General features: G+C 41.0%; 1 protein-coding gene across 5 annotated transcripts in view; it reads left to right on the forward strand.

The window, feature by feature from the left end:
• ankfn1a (ankyrin repeat and fibronectin type III domain containing 1a) overlaps positions 1-19872 on the forward strand; it is an 81496-nt gene that overhangs the window by 37531 nt on the left and 24093 nt on the right. For all 5 annotated transcript variants that reach the window (XM_016678080.1, XM_016678079.1, XM_016678078.1 and 2 more), the window contains 4 exons: positions 10686-10881; positions 13173-13383; positions 18837-19031; positions 19609-19722. In XM_016678080.1, coding sequence (XP_016533566.1) covers positions 10686-10881; positions 13173-13383; positions 18837-19031; positions 19609-19722 — 716 coding nt within the window. The remainder of the gene's footprint in view (positions 1-10685; positions 10882-13172; positions 13384-18836; positions 19032-19608; positions 19723-19872) is intronic.

Genomic DNA, 19872 nt, shown 5'->3' on the forward strand with positions numbered 1-19872 from the left:
GCTACACTAAATGTTCAAGCTGCAACATGGGAACGTCCAACGGACCAAGGAAGGCATCGGAGCATCAAGATTTGAAGCAATCTTCCGAAAATGGAGATTGAACAATAACAGAGCCTAAGGATGACTGAACAGACACGATTCTGGAGGAACTCTGAGGGAGCTGACAGGAAATAGGGCCAAATAACAACAACAACATAAAAAAACATAAACACCTGAACAAAGATCCAGAGGTCTGATTAGAAACAAGTCATGGAACGTGGATAGTTTAGATGAAAGTTATGAGAAAAGTCATAGAAATGGTGCCGGAGTACTTGTTGGTGTTAAACATCGTAGGTGAAAAGTGAAATCACAGCCACAGATCAGAACAGTTTAGGTACAGAAGCAGGGCAGATGGAGGTCAGGACATCTACAGGAAATACACAGCTGGACCTTCTCTCATCCAATCAGAGCACTCCGACTTCAGGAAACACGGAACAACATGGCCGACAAACCATTCAAGATGTCAATCCAACTGGAATTTTCTGGACAAAAACTTAAAAATGACCAAACAATTCCACATTTGGGCGGCTAATACGTTAGCTTTGGTACAGTCCGCAAAGAGTTCAAGAAAAGTCAGAGGAGCTGTAACAAATAATTCACTAGGATGTTTTTTGTTTTCTTTCATGTAGTGATTTGTTTCTCTGTGTTTGACCTGGACAAAAAAAAAAAAAAGATGCATCGGTAATTACAAGATTGCAGTTTAATTTGAGTTACGTTTTACAAAGCCAGGATGTTCAGCTGAACAAACAAGCTAAATAAAACAGTTTGCCATCGTATCTGTAATCTTTGGTCAAATAGCTGACTGGATGTCCTCAAAGAGCTGGTTTTTTGTGTTTTTTCTTTTCATGTTTTTTACAGACATTTCAGAATTATTTGCTGTAGATGTCTGGTTCGTGTCATTTTTGAAAGCTAGGACTAAAGATTTAAGTCCAGTTACACTCAGTCAGGATTGTCCTGATTCACAGATGTCTGAACACTGAAAACACAGAAGACTGGTGGCAAAACATGAGTTTTTGCAATGAAGCTGGATTTTTATTTTTATTTTATTTATTTAAAATTGTTTTTATTGTGGATGTAGTTGCTGCTGCTGAGATGTTACCATTGCGGTGTCCAGACTTTTCCATGTTGAAATTCCAGGTGGGAAACGCTACACTGCAAGTGTATCTCAAATTGGAGGGAAAACTTGGTGTATATGCTGCAGTCCCATATGTCCTTGGTGTCAGTGGGTGATTGTTGGCTGTTGTTATGCTCCTGTGTTTAAATTATTCACAGGAGCACAGATTTTTTTTGTGCCCTTATTCAGCCTGAGCCAATAGCCCACTTAACCCTACTCATCTGCTGCCATGGTTACCTCCCGGTTTGATTCGGGGAATAGGTTAAACTGCTGACCTGAGCTGCGCTTTAGGTGAGCACACAAAGAGCCAATCAGAGGGATCTGCTGTGTGTGTGTGTGTGCGTGTGTGTGTGTGGGGTCTGGTTATTCCTCGTCTTGTGAGGACACGTCTTTATATCCTGACTGCACAGCTGTTTTCTGAGAACAAGCGGCCGCTATAAAGACGCTGCGACGTGAATCATTAAACCCAGAAACTTAGAGGAAGGCCTGGTTGTATTTGTGGAGGCTGACACCAAGCATGGGGGGGAAAGGGGCAGGAAAAGTCACCATCACACACAGAAGGTTTTCTTTTCCCATGTTATACACTTCGTTCACGTGGCAAGATTTTCAAATTGTGGACTGTTTTTCAAAACCAGAGAGAGCGCTCACGTGACGTTAGAAAGTCTTAGGTGTAACAGGTTCGGTCCTACAATGTGTGTGGGGTAACGCGCTACGCACAAACCGGTCTTACTCACCAACATTTCAGACGTCCGATGGGAAATCTCGCAAAACTCCTATGTAACGTCAACGTAAACAAACATGGCCGACTGGGAAGAAGCAGTTCAGTTCAGTTTATTTGCATGGTGCCAACAAATGTCGTCTCCAGGCACTTTCCAACAAAATCATTTCAGTCCAATCATCCATACATCCTAGTTATCAAATAGTAGTGAACTCAGCTGATTATTCAAAGTAGTTTAAACAGTTTAAATCTAAGAAAATGGCACTGGTTTGTGGACTATGTTTAACAGAGAAGAAGAAAACAATAAAGATGTATTTGACCTTCACCAGGCTGGATTGGATTAGTTCAGATTGATTGACTGATTGACGGTTGGGTGGATTGATTAGGTTATTGTCTGTGATCCTTCTTGTCACCTTATATTTTGTAGATTTCTCTGCTTTTACAGTTATCACAACATTTTCTCTGGAGTTATACTTTTTCTAATATCTCCCAAAGGCTGGAACATCTCAAGGCTGGATTATTTGTTCCTCAGCACGAATCACACAAATGGATCTGAAGCCTTTCAGGCATTTTTTTTTTTATATGAAGTTTTCTATTCACCGTCCTTCACTTTTTCTTTGAAAATCTAATTTTAGAACACCTCTCTCTCTAAAGGCAAAGACAGGCAGTTGATAGACATCTGTTCATGAACTTTTCTATTGATTGGTGTGGAGATCTTTTAAATTTTTTGTTTTAGTCTACTGGAGCATTTTCAATTTATTTGTTGAGCCACCTAATTCTGACCCCAGAGTAACTCATGCAGAAAAAGTCTTAGGAAGTGAAGCTGTGAACCAGTGGTGTGTTGATATGTCGCTTGGTAAATAATTGAAATTAGATCTTTTCGCTCTCTACCAGCAGCTTCACAAAGGCAGAATTAGTTCTTATTTCCATAGATTAATTCCTGAGAATAACCAAAGACGACATAGCCAGAGAGAACGTTTGATGTAAAATCTTTGAGTCACAACCAGAAAACATGCAGAAGATGTTTTTTTTATTATTATTTTATTTTTATTTTACCAGGCAGAGGGGAAACCTTAAAATCACTTAGAAACTCTCAGGGTTTCTTCACGTCAGATACGGTGTCTCACAAGTCCAGGTCAGGTTTCAAGTCATCACTGTTGACTTTCTGATCAGTTGTGGGCCATTTGGTCTACAGACCAGATGACCTCCATCTTAGCCCCACAAACTAAATTGCTGTAGGTTAGAAATTCATAGATGAACATTAAACAATTTAAACTCTACAAAAGATTATCAACCGTTTTGTTTTTGAACATTTAATTGAGCATGAAACATTTGCTAAAGGCTGATTTTTAATATTTGACACTTCATAAAATGTAATATATATCTTTTTGGAAATATAAATATGGATCTATGCCCACAGAGAAAAAAATAGAACATTTTAATGACACGCTTCTGAATGAATTGAACTATTGGCATTTAATTTTGTGTTTTTAATGTCTTATTCCACACCTATAAATCCCTCTATTCACATTATTCACTCCTTTATGACATCCTGTAGGTTTCTGAAGCTTTTCTTCTTTTCATTCTGGATAAAACAGTAATAATATGCAGAAGCCCTGCTACCCTCCATTCATTACCTGTTTGAATGTGTGTATCTGCATCAAAGAAAACTGTTCACACTTTACTCAGTCAGACTCCATCATCTCCACCAAGACCAAAGACCTGTCTAAGGGGCAAAATTGTAGATCTGAACAAGGCTGGGATTGGCTAACAGACAAACAGCTTGGTGAGAAAACAATAACTGCTGACTTAATTATTAGAAAAATAGAAGACACTGAAAATGACTGTCAATCTCTTTTCCATTCTCTAAAAATGTGAGGGATGAAGCCAGAGCTACGTGATGTGATAAATGACCTGAAGAGTGCTGAGACCGTAATCTGAAAGGTTACCATTGGTAACACGCTGCGTCGTCACAGATTACAATCCTACACTGCGTGCAAGACCCCCTGCTTAGGCCAGCACATGTCCAGGCCCATCTGAAGGTTGCCAATGACCATCTGTATGATCCAGAGGAGGCATGGGAGAAGGTCTTGGGGTCAGATGAGACCAAAATAGTACATTATGTGATAAACTCCAGCTGATGTGATTGGAGGAAGAAGGCTGAAGAGTGAAATTCCATGAACACCATCCCAACGATCAAGCGTGATCGTCTTCCAGCTTTACAATGACCCAGAACACAGAGCCAGAAACTGTCTGCCCGGTAATGTTTTCCACTGTGAAGAGGAGACGTGCCGAACTGAACAAGATGGCTGTTAATGTTAGTTCAGTATTTGGAAGCGTGGCCGACACGGACCGAACGGCTTTGTTCGCTTCCTCCCACTGCCGTTGCTTAAACATGCAGACTACAATTTAAAAACGGGCCAGAAATTAAATATCTTCTCCTTCAATTCTCTGATTGACTCGGTAAAAGAATAAATAAATAAATAAATCTGTCGGAGACAATCCAAGTCAATGGTAGGAACCCCAGACTGTGCTGGAAGCCAGAATTTTATTTTAAGAAGAATTGCACAGGAAGGCCATGGCCAGGCTAACAGTTACCCTGACGCTATGAAGTTCTGGAGAAAAAAAAAATCCCTCTTGCAGATTGTCCAAATCTGGTCAAAAATTACAGAAAAAGTCTGACCTCTATAATTTAAAAAAAAAAAAGTTAATGTACCAAGTATAAATTTCTATTTTCTATTGTATGCAAACAAAGGAAATTAATTAATACAAAAATCAATGTAATTTTAAGAATTTTTGGGGGTTATTTTAGATTTTGTCTCACATTTGCAGATGTTTTGAAGTTAAAATTGCAAACCTCTCGATTCTTTGTAACTTAAAAAAATAGTACATCAAATACTTACATCCCCCCCGCTGTGAGCATAAGCTGGAGAGACAAATGTGTAGTCATAACCATTAAGCTACCGTCTCTGACATGTATCTGAGGTGTACGCTTGTCTATGTGTTCACCTGCACTGTGAGTTTGTGTCTGTGAGGTGTGTGTGTGTGTGTATGCTTACATGTGCAGTGTTTGTTAGCCCTCACCTTGCTGACCCGCAGATAAACCGTGCTGTTATCTGAGCTGCTGCAGACGGCTTCTGTTTCATGACTATGGGATGTCTGCAGACTGCAGCCAGCACACACATCTGTGATCTGCGGCTGCCTTAATTATCCATCCAAGTTATCTTAAGATAAAACGGTGACCTCTAACAGCGGCTTCTGCAGTGATGCAGTTTTAACTCAAGTTCTTTCCTTTTCTTTCCTTTCTGTCTGTAGACTTCTCAGTCCTACAAATACATTTTTCTGATAGGGAGCAATCAGCACGTCATCAAAACGACGTTTCTCCATTAAGCCTCGTGTTTCCATAATGGCGGGAAAATCATTATTATGCTGAGTTTTCGGCCTGTCATCTCTGTGCTATTAACTTCTGCAGTGCAAGTGGGCATGTTCTTGCTTTTACCTCCAGAGCGGTTTGCCTGTTGATGCTTCCTCAGCAGTATTGGAGCCTTGCCTGGAAGATAATGAGATGTTCCAAAAGGGAAAAATTGACAAAAAGGGACAGAAAACAAACTGTGAATTTATTCTCCCTCTAAGCCAGGCGGCACTGGATCGATGTGCTGCTTATTTTGCCAGGAGATCACACAGCTACAATAAAAAGCTCCCGATTGGAAATGGCATTGAGTAGGATTTTCAGAGTTGAAAGTCCTAATCACATTTTGTCTGAGATCTCCATGTTCTTGTATTCTGACAAATTCTCTAGAGGGCTTAATTTAAGCTGTTGAGCTGAAACAGACTCCATAATTTAGCCTAGCACATATTTTATATTTAAATTCCTAAGATGCTCGAATTGAGTCTCTAATAAAGTGACCTTTGTCTCCTTGACTCTTTAAGATTCTTCTAGAGTGCCCTGTAGAAAAGAACAACTCAATCTTAAAAGAAATTCCTAAAGCTGCATGTATTAAACATGACTTAAAGACTCTATTTAACGCCTTTAAAATCGGCCCTCTGTCTCTTTAAGAAGCTCCTGCTCGTTCTGACAAGCTGCCTTCAGCACGTCGTTGTGACAACATTTGTCCTTTATGCCTCGCATGCATTTGTTTTGAATTAATATGGTTCTGTGAGGATCCACAGAAAAGCAGCTATGTAGCCGTAACGGTTCACATTTGAGGTGTGGATTTGGAGAAGCTCCAAAATACACAAATATTATCTGGCAGTTTTTCTGCCAGAAAGAAAAAGAAGAAAAACTGCCTTTTTTTCTGGCTGCCTCTTTTCAAATATTTTGTCATCTGTAATGTAATAAAGTCTTAACTACTAGTTCCGAACTCGATGTTCTTTAGTGCGAAGCTTTCATTATCGCTGCTGTCTTTTTCTTCTTCTGCAGCCGAAGGTCGATTACTTCCCCCTCAAACACTCGGAGCCCGCTGAGTGGATGCGTGTGTGTGTGTGTGTGTGTGCGTGTGTCTCCATCATACTCTTACATCCCTCCCTGTCTACCGATGGACCCAGTGGAGTGTGTAATTGTTGCTCTGGTTGGTTCTCATCTGACTTTTGCCGCGCTTTGAGCGGAAACCATCAGAGCCGCGGAGTGGAACAAAAATAAAAAATAAAATAAAAACGCTCTCCGTGCTTGGAGCCGCAGGACAGGAGACGCTCTCAGAAGTTTCGGCTGAATGTCATTTTCAGTTCGGCGAGGTCGTGTTTTCCCTTCAGCTGGATGTCGGGGGAGGATGAGTCCCTCGTTCTCTTGTTTTCACTTCAGAAAGCGTGATTAAAGCTGCTCTCTGCACACTTCGGCATGCGTGGACGGATTATAAGCTACTGGTGAACCTGAAGAGGGTCCTTTTCGTTGTCTTTTCACAGCTTCCCGCTAAAACAACACATTAGAAAATTAAATCTGCAGCAGCATCTCGGTTTTCATCCTCTTAAGCCTGAAAAGGGTCCAGCTAACATATTTTGATGCACTTTGTTACCTGTTTGAATCAAAATAAATAAATAAAAAGCCTCTTTTCTTTAACATTTTATAACCAGTAGAACTGGAACAAGAAAAGTCCTGTTTTTTAATGAGTTAATGGAGTTTCCTAAAGTCTTGTTGTCTCAATAAGCTTGGCTTTACACGACCAATCTAAGGTTCGCTCGTTCGGTGAGCATCAATAGCTGTCGACGCTAAGTAAGCTCTGCTCTGGTGGCAGCATCGCTGTCTTTCTCAAGGGAAGACAGTCCTGAAGTTTGTGATATAAAAATATTTCAATCAAATCAACCCATTATTTTGTAATTTTTGTAAAGCATAGTCAATGGAAGTTACCCAATTTTCATTGTATTTCTAATCGTATTCCATTTTATCTTCAAACATTACCAAAAAAATCCACAAATGTATCCACTGATCAGCTTTACTTTCTGGGCAGCAGGAGGTTCATCCTGAAGCCTGAGGGTTGCCAGTTCAAACCCCCAATCCGTCTCTCTGTCACTTTGCCATTGTTTCCCTTAGCAAAAGGCTTGGTGGTGGTCAGAGGGGCCCATGGTACAGATAAAATGGCAGCCTCCCTTCTGTCAGTCTTCCTCTGGGCAGCTGTAGCTAAAAAGCAGCTTACCGCCATCAGTGTGTGAATGTGTGTGTGCGTGCAAGAGTGATTGAGGTGTAGCATCTTGGAGTCCTCGGATCTGATAAAGCGCTACGCAAGTGCAGGCAGCAGTTCAGCACACGTACAAGATTAAAGAAACTTGTTTTCTCTCACGTGTGCTCCAGAGGTTCACTTTCAACTCAGTGAACTGAAGCAAGGTTAGAACAATAAGTGGCCCAAAATTCCTCTAGACTCACAAAATCTTAAGTATTTTCAATTTAGTGTCTAGTGCAAATATCTTAGCGTCCTTGAAATAATAAAACAAACTCACACGTAACATTAGAAGCTTGTTCCAAGTGAACAACTCCTTAATATTCATGGAAAAAGTGCTAGATTCACTGGTAAATTAGTTCACTTAAAACAAAACAATTTTACCTTGTTGTAAGTGAAATAATCTGCCACTGGAAGTAACTCTTCTTCATTAATATTAAGGCAGTATTGACTTAAAATAAGCTGCTACATCTACCAAAAAGGTTACTTGTGAGTTAGTTTGTTCTTATTTCAAGGGTACTAAGATATTTTCACTGGAAACTGTAGACCAAAAATATGTGGCTGCTAAAGATAGTTCTATGAGGTGGACTCAACTCACTGGGCTTTTGTTTAGTCTTTGTTTAATGAATAATAAAGCACTGTAAAATCTCATGTGTCATTTTTGGACCTATTGATTCTTCCTAATGCGATAGGAAAAACCTCTGAAGTTGGGAAAAGGCAGGCTTCCTGTCCCTCGTGATGATCTTTGTCTTATCATTTTAAAACTGCTGGAAAACACACACACACACAAAAACATGTTTACCCTCAGGCCTATTGTAGCAGATTATTGGTTCATCAGTAGATTTTATTGCTTATCAAATTTCCTGTGAACGCTGAAAATGAGCTGTTAGCAGCTTTGCCACATAATCACCCTCGCTAATGTGGCTCTGCTTGCAAGCAGATTTACTACGGAGCCATTAGGCCTTATGTAACGACTGCAACATTAATGCGCCGAGCCAATCGCCGAAGCCGACGTCCCGCTGGGCCAAGTGCTCAACAATCAGGTGGAGCCCGAGACTGCCGACACACTGCAGGTGTGTTTCCTGCAGCCGCGACGCTGTTAGCAGCTGCTTCGCACATAATGAGTATGCAAAGAGCTGTGGGTGGGGGACGAGGAACAAGAGCTCTCTTATTTGGCTCAACGCACCACTTCGTAACAAGAAAAAGCAGGGAACAAGGCGACGTCTAACCGGTTTGATTCCAAAGGCGAAGCTGAATTGGTTTATGTTCTGCCATCGTCGATGCCCAGCAGCTTTTGAAAGCAGATCCAACAACTTGAATTGTTCTGCGATATTAAGAAAAATAATGCAGAATTCCAGAAGGGACTTTGTGTTTTTTTCGTGTAGGAGCCGGGCGCTTCTGAATGCTATTTCTGGGAGAAAGAAATGACCTGTACGTAGTCCATAAAGAGCAGTTTGAGTCTGATCTAAACAGAGCTCCGCCTTCTACTTGTGTGTTGAGTCTCTGTCATGACTTGTGAGAAACTTCCAGCAGAATGTTTTGTGGCTTTCGTTGACGACAATTGGTTTTCTTTTTGCCACTCTTCCAAAAAGGCCGGATTTGTGGACTGTGCAACTAATAGTTTTCCCATCATAAATTGTGTCTACCTGAGCAGTGGATCTCTAAACCTCCTCCAGTTACCATACTTCACCGCTTTCCCCGGTAAACATCCAAATCTATAGTTTTGCTCTTTATCCCTGAGCCTGTCTGTTGTGTCTCTTGGTCTTCAGGATGCAGAACATCTACCAGTGGGATTAAGCCTAAATGCTGCATGAATGGTCTCATATTTAGTCACAGCTCACACAACCAACTCGTCAATGTGGTGAGGTGTAACACACAAGTCAAACACAAACCAGATTAAATAAAGATCCTGTCTGTAAATAATTTCCCAGCTGCTGTATCTAATTTGACAATGAAGAGCTTAGAAAATCTTCCCGTCTTTATCCCAACTGGAGGCAGTCACAGACCGACAGACTGGTCTTACATCCCTGTTTTGCAAAAAGTTAAATGTGGATTTAAAAAAAAAAAAGAGGAGAAGCAAACATTTGTCTGTAGAAAGGGCAGTAATGTCAGTTGAAAGGTCAGCCATGTTGATTGTGTTGTTGGACTCCGCCGGTGCAGGGCCTTAAAGCTGCAGGTTACTGGAAGCAGAAACCGTGCGGCTTCTCAGGAGAGGTCAGGTCTTTCCTGTCAGAACCTCAAAGGTCAGCGGGTTCATGTGGAGAAGCAGCTTGAACATCTGACCTTTGTGGAGAGGAAGGAGCTGCAACCTCAATCAGTAACACCGTGATTAAAGAAAAATACTTTAGTCCTTTTAAAGTCACATTTCAAAGAAACACCCAACTGGTATATTTTCACATTTCAAAGCATCGATGTTGTTTGAAATATCGATGTCACACAGATCGTATTTACCCCAGCGTTGTCACTGCAGGCCCAGCATTCAGGTTTTAAAAGCCTTCTTGACATGGCTTTGTCATGACAACTATTTAACATTCTTGTTTCATTTTGTTTAGATTTTGTCGGGAATAAGGTCAGTGCTTCCGAGGGATAACCTCAAAAGGAACTAAAACAAATGTTTGTTTTTATTTACTGACTGATGTTTCAAGTGAGCTATTGTTTCAGGTATTCATTGTTTAAGCAAACTTGATAACAGCATTTAAGCCAACGTTAGCTTTCTAGCTAATTTTGACATAAAAACTATTTACCCTACTTTTTGGATTATGTTACCTAACAATCTTGATAGCATTAGCTTAGGTGCTATCATCGTAATGGGAGCATTTAAGCTAACATTAGCTTTCTAGCTAATTTTAACAAACCATAATTAGCTTCCTGAATGGATTAAGTTATGATGTTTCTCAGCATGTTAGCATAAACAATTATGATAATCTCACTTAGTAAGTATCATTAGCCTTTTAACTAATTTTGACCTAAAAACTATTTACCCTACTTTTTGGATTATGTTAATGTTACCCATCAATGCTAGCTTAAATGCTAGCATTATATAGCTAATTTTGACCCTTCTTTTCTTCTGTCCTTTCTTTAACAGGCTGATCTTTATAGCCTGTGATGTCTTCAGTCATTTTATTCCCTGGAGACATTGAACTTCTCTCCATCCCTCCTTTTGCAGACATCTCCCAGGCATTATGACCCAACAGATGCAGAACCTGCAGTTGTCCCAGACTAGGAAGTGTCCTGGTGGGCCAACGTCACCGAGCGCCGCCAAGCGCCTCTACAGGAACCTGTCGGAAAAGCTGCGGGGAAGCACCTCCTCCTTTGAAGATGCCTACTTTTTTGGAAAAACGGACCGCCTCCGGAAAGCCTCGGTGAGTTCAGCAGAGACGATGTTGGAAGCGGCTACATGTGTCCTATCGATCAATAAACACATGAACATCAAAGTTTGTTTTACATTTTCAGTCCCTACAATCGTTGCTTTGCATGATTCAGTAGAAATAAAAAGGTGAGGCAAATAAAAAGGTGAGGCAAATAAAGGTGACGTCAACACTGGGAATATTCACTTTGCTCAGTGACCTGACAGATTTTGAATTATTCAAATGCAACAATCATCACTGCAGAAACCTTTGACCGTATCCTCTCCAGGTTATTACAATCTAAAAATTAAAGAAAACCTAATTCATTTAAACTCACAGAGTTAATCTACACCTCAGTCACTGACCTCCGTCAGCTTCCTGTGTCTGCATAAATGTATTGTATGAGCCTTCATAAAATATTTCAAAGGAAGTTGCGTAATTAAACCTTAACCTGATTTTGAATTTTCAAACAGCCTCTCAGTTTGTGAAGGTTTTTAGAGAACAACCTTCTTCTTCTGTTCTGTGGATAACAATTCAAAATCCATATAAGTGTACTTCATAACTAATAGAAATGATCGGCTCCGTCTGCTTTCCAACCCTCTTCTGTGGATGAAAGCGGCTGCAATGAGCTTCCTCTGTATGGTGTTCTGGCTCTCGATGAAGAAGAGGAGCTTCATCCAGAGCTATGGCGAGCCATATCTGACTCGCCATAGCTTTTTATGTGCTCCTCCAGACTCCAGAGGGGCACACAAATTGAACTTTCAAGATAACGGTTGCATGCTTTGATTTTGCTTCATCAAAGCTGCTTTTTATCTGTTTACTGCCATCTGTCTCCACTTTTTTTGCTGAATTTCACATATACTCATGCAAAATCAACCGATTGCAACACTTTTTTCTCAGTACAGTTGTGAGTTTATTGCAAATTATTCAAAGAAAGGGCCACAAAATCCCATATGCAGGTTGCAGAATATCTTACTTCCACAACACTGCCACTTTAGTCTTAACTGATGTCACATTTTTGTCCTTGATTGATCTGTAAATTAGCACCACAAAATCAGGGATTTTGATTGCAAAAATCAAAGGACGGATGACACGTATCAACAGTTACAAGACCTTGGAACGTCACATTTCCCACAATTTTACAAACAAATGTTGAAGTAATCTCCTTTCGGTTCAGTGGAATGTTGAACCACTTTCTGAGGAGATGTTGGAAGAAAACCCTGGAAAGCTGCAGGTCCGCTCGGCTCTCGGACTGATGGATCAATAGCCGTCTCGTTCGCTGCTTCGCTGATCCTGTTAACGGTGACGTCTGCAGAGCGCCAACTCTGCGATGATAACTGGATCTTTGAGCCGCTGCCTTGGGCTGTGGGGAAGGTTGAAACCTACCGTCGCCACTGCTTAGAGGCGGGGTGTCATGTCCAACGGCGCTCTGTCCGTCCTTGAAACATCTTAGCTTTTTTTTTTTTTCTCAGCTTTCTTCATCGTGTCCTTCCCGTAGCCCTACGAAACATTTGGTCACTCAGACTCATCAAGTGAGACGGATCACGCTGCGGTGCACATGCGAGTGTGTGTGTGTGCGTGTGTGGGCGTTGAAAGCCTTCCAGAATTCTCTGCCAGCCTACTGACATTTACAGACCAGCCACAACAGCAGACATGAAAGGAAAGACGCAGACGGATGAAGAGGGGAGCGGCCGATCAATACGCGGCGCTTCACTGACATTTAACACTCCCTGTTCAGACCCTTATTGCCCAACACCGTCACACCTGCATCCTGAAAGACGACGAGAATCCCAAAACATCCAGCCAGAGTCAGGAAGTAATATTAGTTTTCATTCAAGGCATCCTCCAAGTTAAATCAACTGCTCCGAACATCCTCAAAGCATCCTGCCATGGTTTTCTTCCCCGACTTTTTAGTCTTGTGTAGCTGCAGTCCATTGAAAAGAGATACCGAAAATCAGTCTACCTGCAGAAGTAAGACCTTATCTGCCTCCACTTTACACATTCTCCCACCTTTGCTCCAGACATTCATGTATTTGAGATTGTTAGTTCCTATTCTTAAGGCCGCAACGAGTTTCAAAGAGACACAAAGTCTTTAAAACATCTTGAATGACTCACAGGTCACAGAGTGAAGTGTGTTCACAAGCAAATGTTCCCTTGAAAGAGTTCATCTGTTGAGTTGAGGAGCTCTGCAGGAAAGTTTTTTTTTTTTTTTTTGAAGGCCTTCAGGAAGCCCAATCAACTTCAGATCATATTTTACGGGAGGGAAACGGCATCTTAAACTCAAGTAACCGTGATCCTCCTTTCAGACGATGCAAGGCAGCGACTGCATCTTCGAGGCCGTGGAGCAGCAGGATCTGGACACCGTGCAGATTCTGCTGTACCAGTTTTCTGCTGAGGAGCTGGACCTGAACACACCCAACAGCCAGGGCCTGACGCCGCTCGACATCGCCATCATGACCAACAACACTCCCATTGCCAAGCTGCTGCTGAAGGCTGGCGGGAAGGAGAGTCCACACTGTGAGTATAGGCTGCACCTGCTGCTGGTCTTGAATCAGAAGTGGTGGCTAGACCTTCTGCTCTTGTTCATAGTTTAGAGGTGCTAGCTGCACCTTTTCCATGACCGAGTTCAGAGAGAGACATTGGTTAGACCTGCCGCTTGACTCAGATTTGAGACGTTAGTTGAACTTGCTGCTGGTTTTGGACCAAAAGTGGCGAATTGTAGCTTTTCTTGATCTTGGTTCAGAGATGTTAGTCGGACCTGCCTCTGCTCTAAACCTGTAGAAAGAAATATGAACTGAAAAGCAGAAACATGTCGACTGTATTAGAAACTGTCAAAAAACACATATATCTGTGAGAACTGGTAGCTTTTCTGTGGGTTTGCTATAATAAAAGACGAGTAGATAGGGACCCAAATGTATCTGGATCTGAAAATGTAAGACTTGCAGTAATAACTTGTTTTTGTTTTGTTTACATTGCTTTTTGTTGTTTTTTGTTGTGTTTTTTTTTTTTTTTTGCACCTTTGTCAGATAATCAGTCATAAGCACAGTTCTGTCTGGCAGCATTTCTCAATGAACATGTAGCATCATTTGAAAGCTTAAAAAAAAAAAAAAACTCACATTGTTAATTGCAGTTAGTCTGTTCTCTGAGCAGAGCCAAAATAAGCCGCTGGTTTTCTGACATGCTGTTTGTGTTGAGTTCTAACTTCCAAAGTAATCAAATGTCAGCCTTAATCCTAAAATCACCTAAGCTCCAGACTTGATATAATTAGAATCATAAGACAACCCTGGACTCAAATTCATCTACCACATAAACCTCAACTACTGTAGAGGAGTGAGCTAGATTTCCTTGGTCTAATCAGATACAGAGACGCTTGTTGAAGGTCTGCATCGGCCGATTCAATCCGAATCCTCCCTCCTTTTATTTCAGCCCCTCCATCAGTCTTCCCATTGTCCTCCACAGACAGGTGGTTCTTACCTTCCTGCTGTCAGCACTACAGAAACATTGGCTACTTTACACCGCGTGGCCCCCCGCCGGACAGCTCTAACGGTGTTTGTTGTTTAATGGCTGAACTTTTCCAGTGATGCGTGTAACGCTGCAGCAATTACAGCTAAGTGATTTATTGTGCTGGGGGGGCGAGGGGTGTGAGGCAGGGGTACGCCAGCCCTGGAGCCAGGGCTTCGCTCCCCACACGGTGGTACAATCCCATCCCTGTAAACAAACAGAGCCGCCGTTCTGCCTCCAGGGGCCGCCGGCTCTGTTTGTGTCATTCCTCAAGTGCCAAGTAAAATCGGCCAGGTGGGGGCAGACGGCGCTCCAAGTGTGTGTGTGTATGTGTGTGTGTATGTGTGAATCAGGTTTTTATATCTTTGTGGGGACTATTTCTGTCTACATTGTGGGGTTGTGAAGACCAGTGCTTCTTGTGGGGACATTTCATGGTCCGCATGAGGGAAATGCTGTCTATAGGTTAGGGGTCAGGTATGTGTTTTTATGGGGTTAGGGTTAGGTACGTGATGGTTAGGGGTAGGGGTAGAGATGGCGTAAGGGTTATGCTGTAGAGCATTAATGGAAGTCAATGTAAAGTCCCCACAAGACACAAAAACAAAACTTTGTGTATGTATGATGCTACGAGTTTCCACAGAAAACTGTGCTTCTGCAGAGACTTTGGGGTCAGATCAAACTTAATCATGGGTTAAGCTTAAAATCAATATCGGTTATCATGAAATGTGTGGAATTGATCAAGAATGCTGTGCTATAAATGTTGGCAGTGAACAGCATTTACACAATCGACAACATAATAAACAAAAACCTTCCCATCAGGCATAATAGGGTTTTACTAAAAGAAGTGTGAATAAAAATCGATCCTGCTTGACGCTCCACAGCCGCGAACTTTCGCAAGTTAAAATTACTGAAATGGCCTTCTGATTACTTTTCACAGTTGTTACACATTCACAATTTAAATTTGACTATCGCTTCTTCTTTTTTTCCCCAGCAGGATGTTGATATGAAGAGTTGTGATGTCACCTTGTGAAATACTTCAAAACTTTTGGATTAAAACTAATTTCATGGGAACAGTTTCATCTCCGCATGAACAGCTTAAACATCTAAATCCATTTCTATATACTTTCATCCATTCTGTGTAGCAATATTAAAGGACTACAATTTTCTGTCAAATATGTCCAAAAAAATCCTCTCACTCAAATTTCAATTCACTTCTACTTTATTTCAGCCTGTAATGATCCTTTCCAAACTGGACCTGAAGGCTTATTTTAGAACCTCTACACACACACAAAAACCATATGTAGACAGATAAAAATTGGCATGTGTGGCCACCTGGAAGCTGTGACGCACATAGTTAAAAAATGTATTTCATATTTTTTCACATAGTGTTTTGCCCTGGGTTCCTTTTCTTTCATGCTCCCAGGATAAGGGGAAAATCGCCATAGAAACGAGTTCCTCTGTTTTTTCAAAGTAACTGGATGTTTTTCTCTGATTTCAATCCATCATAAAGTCAGTTTGAATGCCTAACACAGCAGGGGTAACCAAAGTGGAACTCAGGGATCATTTCATTTCTGGCCCTGAAAATAATTTTATGCCACCCACCACCCCGACCACAAACCAAGAATGACACAAGCAAAAATTTCTTAGAGTGTAATTTTCACAAAATCTCCTTATCATGGGAAATGTTGGCTGGATCTCAAAATATTTGTCATTTATTAAAAACAACCAAGGAGCTTACTTGTTTGACTTTTATTCAAAAACAGACTTTGACAGAGCTTTTTATTAACCTCCCTCCACTATATTCCGTATTTTTCGGACTATAAGCCGCTACTTTATTCCTAAGCTTTGAACCATGGGGTTTATAGCCCAGTGTGGCTTTTCTGTGGATTTTTCTTCAACCACCAGGGGGCTCTCTAGCAGGAAGTTAATCATTGGAAGTCAAAATTAGAAATCAAAGAAGAAAATGCTAATTTTCGTTTAGAACAAGCACATGCTAGCAGCAGGCACGACGGAGAAATATTTTCAAACTCATACGATGCAGGTTTTAAGTTGAGGGCTGTCGAGCTGGCAGTACAGGAGTTAAATGGAGCCGCTGCACGTAAACTCGACGTGAACGAAACCACGGTTCGGGTTTGGAAACGGAGGACTGCTTCCTTAATATCCAGCAGATTTATTAGGATGCTGCCCTCTGCTGGGTCCTTATGGAAAACCGAGAGCGGCGGAGATACCAGCGGCTTATAGCCCTGTACGGCTTATATATGTACATTTCCAGTTATTTATTTATTTTCTTTATTTTATTTTATTTTTTTCAAAAAAAAATTGTAGGTGAGGCTTATAGCATGGTGCGCTCTATAGTCCGGAAAATACGGTACATTAAAAGAAAAAAAGAATGATCCATATCCAACAAAATAGAAAACAAATAGCCCATCAAAATGTTTCAGAGGTAAGTGTGAGAGCATTCTTAGGTTTTGGACTAACGCCAATGAAACAGGTAAAATGCAAACAATCTTAATAAACTGTACACTTATATTTCATTTTTTTAAATTTATTTTTTAATATATATATTTATTGTTTTCAACAAATTAACAAAACTGCAGGACAGTTAACATACATTGACATGCAAATTATCGAACAGTCTGCTATAACCAATTAATGTGGGATGATGCTGACAACACTGGGATCTTCTATATCGTCTTCGTCCGTTGATGAGGCCAAGTAAGATCACAGCTGCAGACAGGTTCCAGAATACAACTACCAGAATACATTTATATTACTAGAAAATAAACAGCCACGATTAACAGAAAGAAAAGGTGATGCACTCAACCCAACCCATCCCAGAATATTAAGAAAAATAAAAAATAAAAAAAATATAGATGGAGGAAACGGATAAAGAGGAAGAAAAATAATAATAATTATTATAGACACACATACAAATAATAATAAAACAACACAACTAAATAAAATATTCAGCTCCGCCAGACTGTTGGGAATGAATGTATCAGGGTATATTAAATCACTTTTGCACCGACTGGTAGGCCAACCTACAGCCATTCTGACAGGCAGGGAGTTAGCAGGGCTACAGAGCCGGAGCAAGGCTGCCACTACCTGTGACCTACACCTGTGGAATCACTCAGATGTTCAAGGAATGGCCCCCACACCCCATCATATCTGGGTACATTATTATTGAGAGTATAGCGTATTTTTTCAAGATGTAAACAAGAAGCCATGCCATTCAGGCAACATTTAAAAGAGGGAGGTGAGGCAGACTTCCACTCTGTAAGAATGACTCGTTTAGCTACAACCATCCCAAAAGAGGAGAGAAAAAAAAAAAAGCTCTTTTTGAGGAGCCAACTTGCAAAACCACTCTGCTGGGGATCACGCCACCATCTGCGATCTACCATAAAGATGAGAATGACATCTGCAGCTACCCGGAAACACAGTTCTTTAGGCTGCATTTGGAAACGGATGGGCATCGGCCATAACCAACATGCATTCCCAGCAGCGGGCCTGGAGGTGTTTCTTCCTGCTCAGCCAGCTGCTTCATTGCGGCGACTGCTGCGTGAGGAGTTCCTGATGCACAGAAAACAGCAGGACATTAGGGTCAATATAAAATTATTAAAAATGTAAATGATACAGAGGTCTAGAACATGCAGATGAAGTCACGTGACAGATAAAGAGCCTCCAATAGATCAGGGCCATTTTCACCCATCCATCGTCTGCATCTTCTCTTTCCTGTCTGCTCTGTTCGCATTAGACCTGATTTCATCATTGAGGTTGTACATATATTTGGATGAGTCCATGCTAATTATGTTTGTAACTGTGCTCCAGACCTCCGTATTTTGTAGGTTTAGACAATAATAAAAAAAAATAAATTACTAAAATGTACAAAAAAAGTCTTCAAACCAGGTTAAAAGCCCAGAACACATGAATCTAAAATTGAAAATGGTACAAACAATATTTATTTTAGTCATGGTATAAAAATGTGGATTAATTAATTAATTAATTAATTAATTTATTTATTTATTTATTTATTTTTTTTACAAAATGTATGTTTGTACTATATTGGATGGAAACAACAGGAATTTCCATCTAAACTGTTATTAGACATTGGAGCAGACGGACAGTTTGTCACAATAAGACACTTTCTGGATATAACTCGGAGATTACACTTAACTTATTCTGATAAAAGTACATTTATCCACAAATCATATTTTACTTCTACTCTTTTTTTTCAACACGGCGAAAAAAAAAGCCGTTTGTCTGTGTTGCTCCTTCTACACCACATGTAAACCCAACAAGACGTTTCGGAACCGTTCAGAGAATTTTGATTTGAAACTACCTAAAACCTGGAGTTTTTAACACCAAAATGAAACACGGTGAAAAACAAAATTCCAAAGTAGGAAAGACAGGATGTGTTGGATAAAAATGACTGAAAACTGTGTTTTGTGTGTGTGTGTGTGTGTGTGTTCTAGTTGTGAGCGTGGAGAGTCGTGAGGCCCACCTGAGTGCCCTGGTGGAGGAGGCCGAGCGGCGGGCGGCCGACTTGGCGGCTCAGGCTCAGAAAGACGGCCTGTCGCTCGAGGCCTGCCACAAAGACAAGCAGCTGAGGACGTGGGAGTGGAGGAGCAAGCTGTACAAGCGCATGAGGACGGGCTTCCAGCATGCACGTGAGTCAAAAACACCGGCGACGCCTGAAGACGCGGTTCAGGTATTCTCCCTGAATGACAGAGCTTGAGTTGAACCTGACAAAGAGCAGGAGTTTTTTCATGCTGCAGTGATTCAAGATAAAAAAAAAATGTCTTGCGCTATATTACTGGGGGGGAAAAACTCAGTTCATGAATGTGCATGATTCAGTCTAACCACACGGACAGAGTGGATGTCAATGATGGGCGTTCTATTCATAGATGCAAAGAAAGGAGAGTTTTAAAGCCCAGTTCTGAAAACAGACAAGGTGAAGGTTTTTTTTGTTGAATTGTTTTGGCTTCCTGAAAGTGGAGAATATTTCACTTTTGAGATAATGAAACTGTAAGCTGGCTTATCCCACATTACTCTGGGGTAATTCCAATGCCAATGTTACAATGCCAAAACTGCTGAGGTAAAGGAAGAAAGTCCTGGAAAATGGCTTAGTATGGGATTCAAATACTGACTTTGAATCAAACATGACAGCCATGTGTTTTCTTAATGTCTCCCGTATTTAAACCGTAATTCCCCTGCAGCTGACGCCTCTCTTTGGCCCCCCATCAGGTGCCCCGGAGGCCCCCACCATGGTTCGACTAAGTGTGAGCAGCAGCACCACGCTGACCGTCACCTTCCAGGAGCCACAGAGTCTAAACTCCACAGTGGTGACCAAGTACAGAGGTGAACACACACGCACACACACACACATGCATACCCTACAAAAATCACAAGAAAACAAAGACAGATATATTAAAAAAAAAAAAAAAAAAAAAATGAAATCAATGTTAAGGTCTAAATCTGTTCAATTCACCTACAAAACAAAATGGCTTT

This window comes from Poecilia formosa, unplaced genomic scaffold (genome assembly GCF_000485575.1).
Source record: "Poecilia formosa unplaced genomic scaffold, Poecilia_formosa-5.1.2 Scaffold173, whole genome shotgun sequence".
Lineage (NCBI taxonomy): Eukaryota > Metazoa > Chordata > Actinopteri > Cyprinodontiformes > Poeciliidae > Poecilia > Poecilia formosa.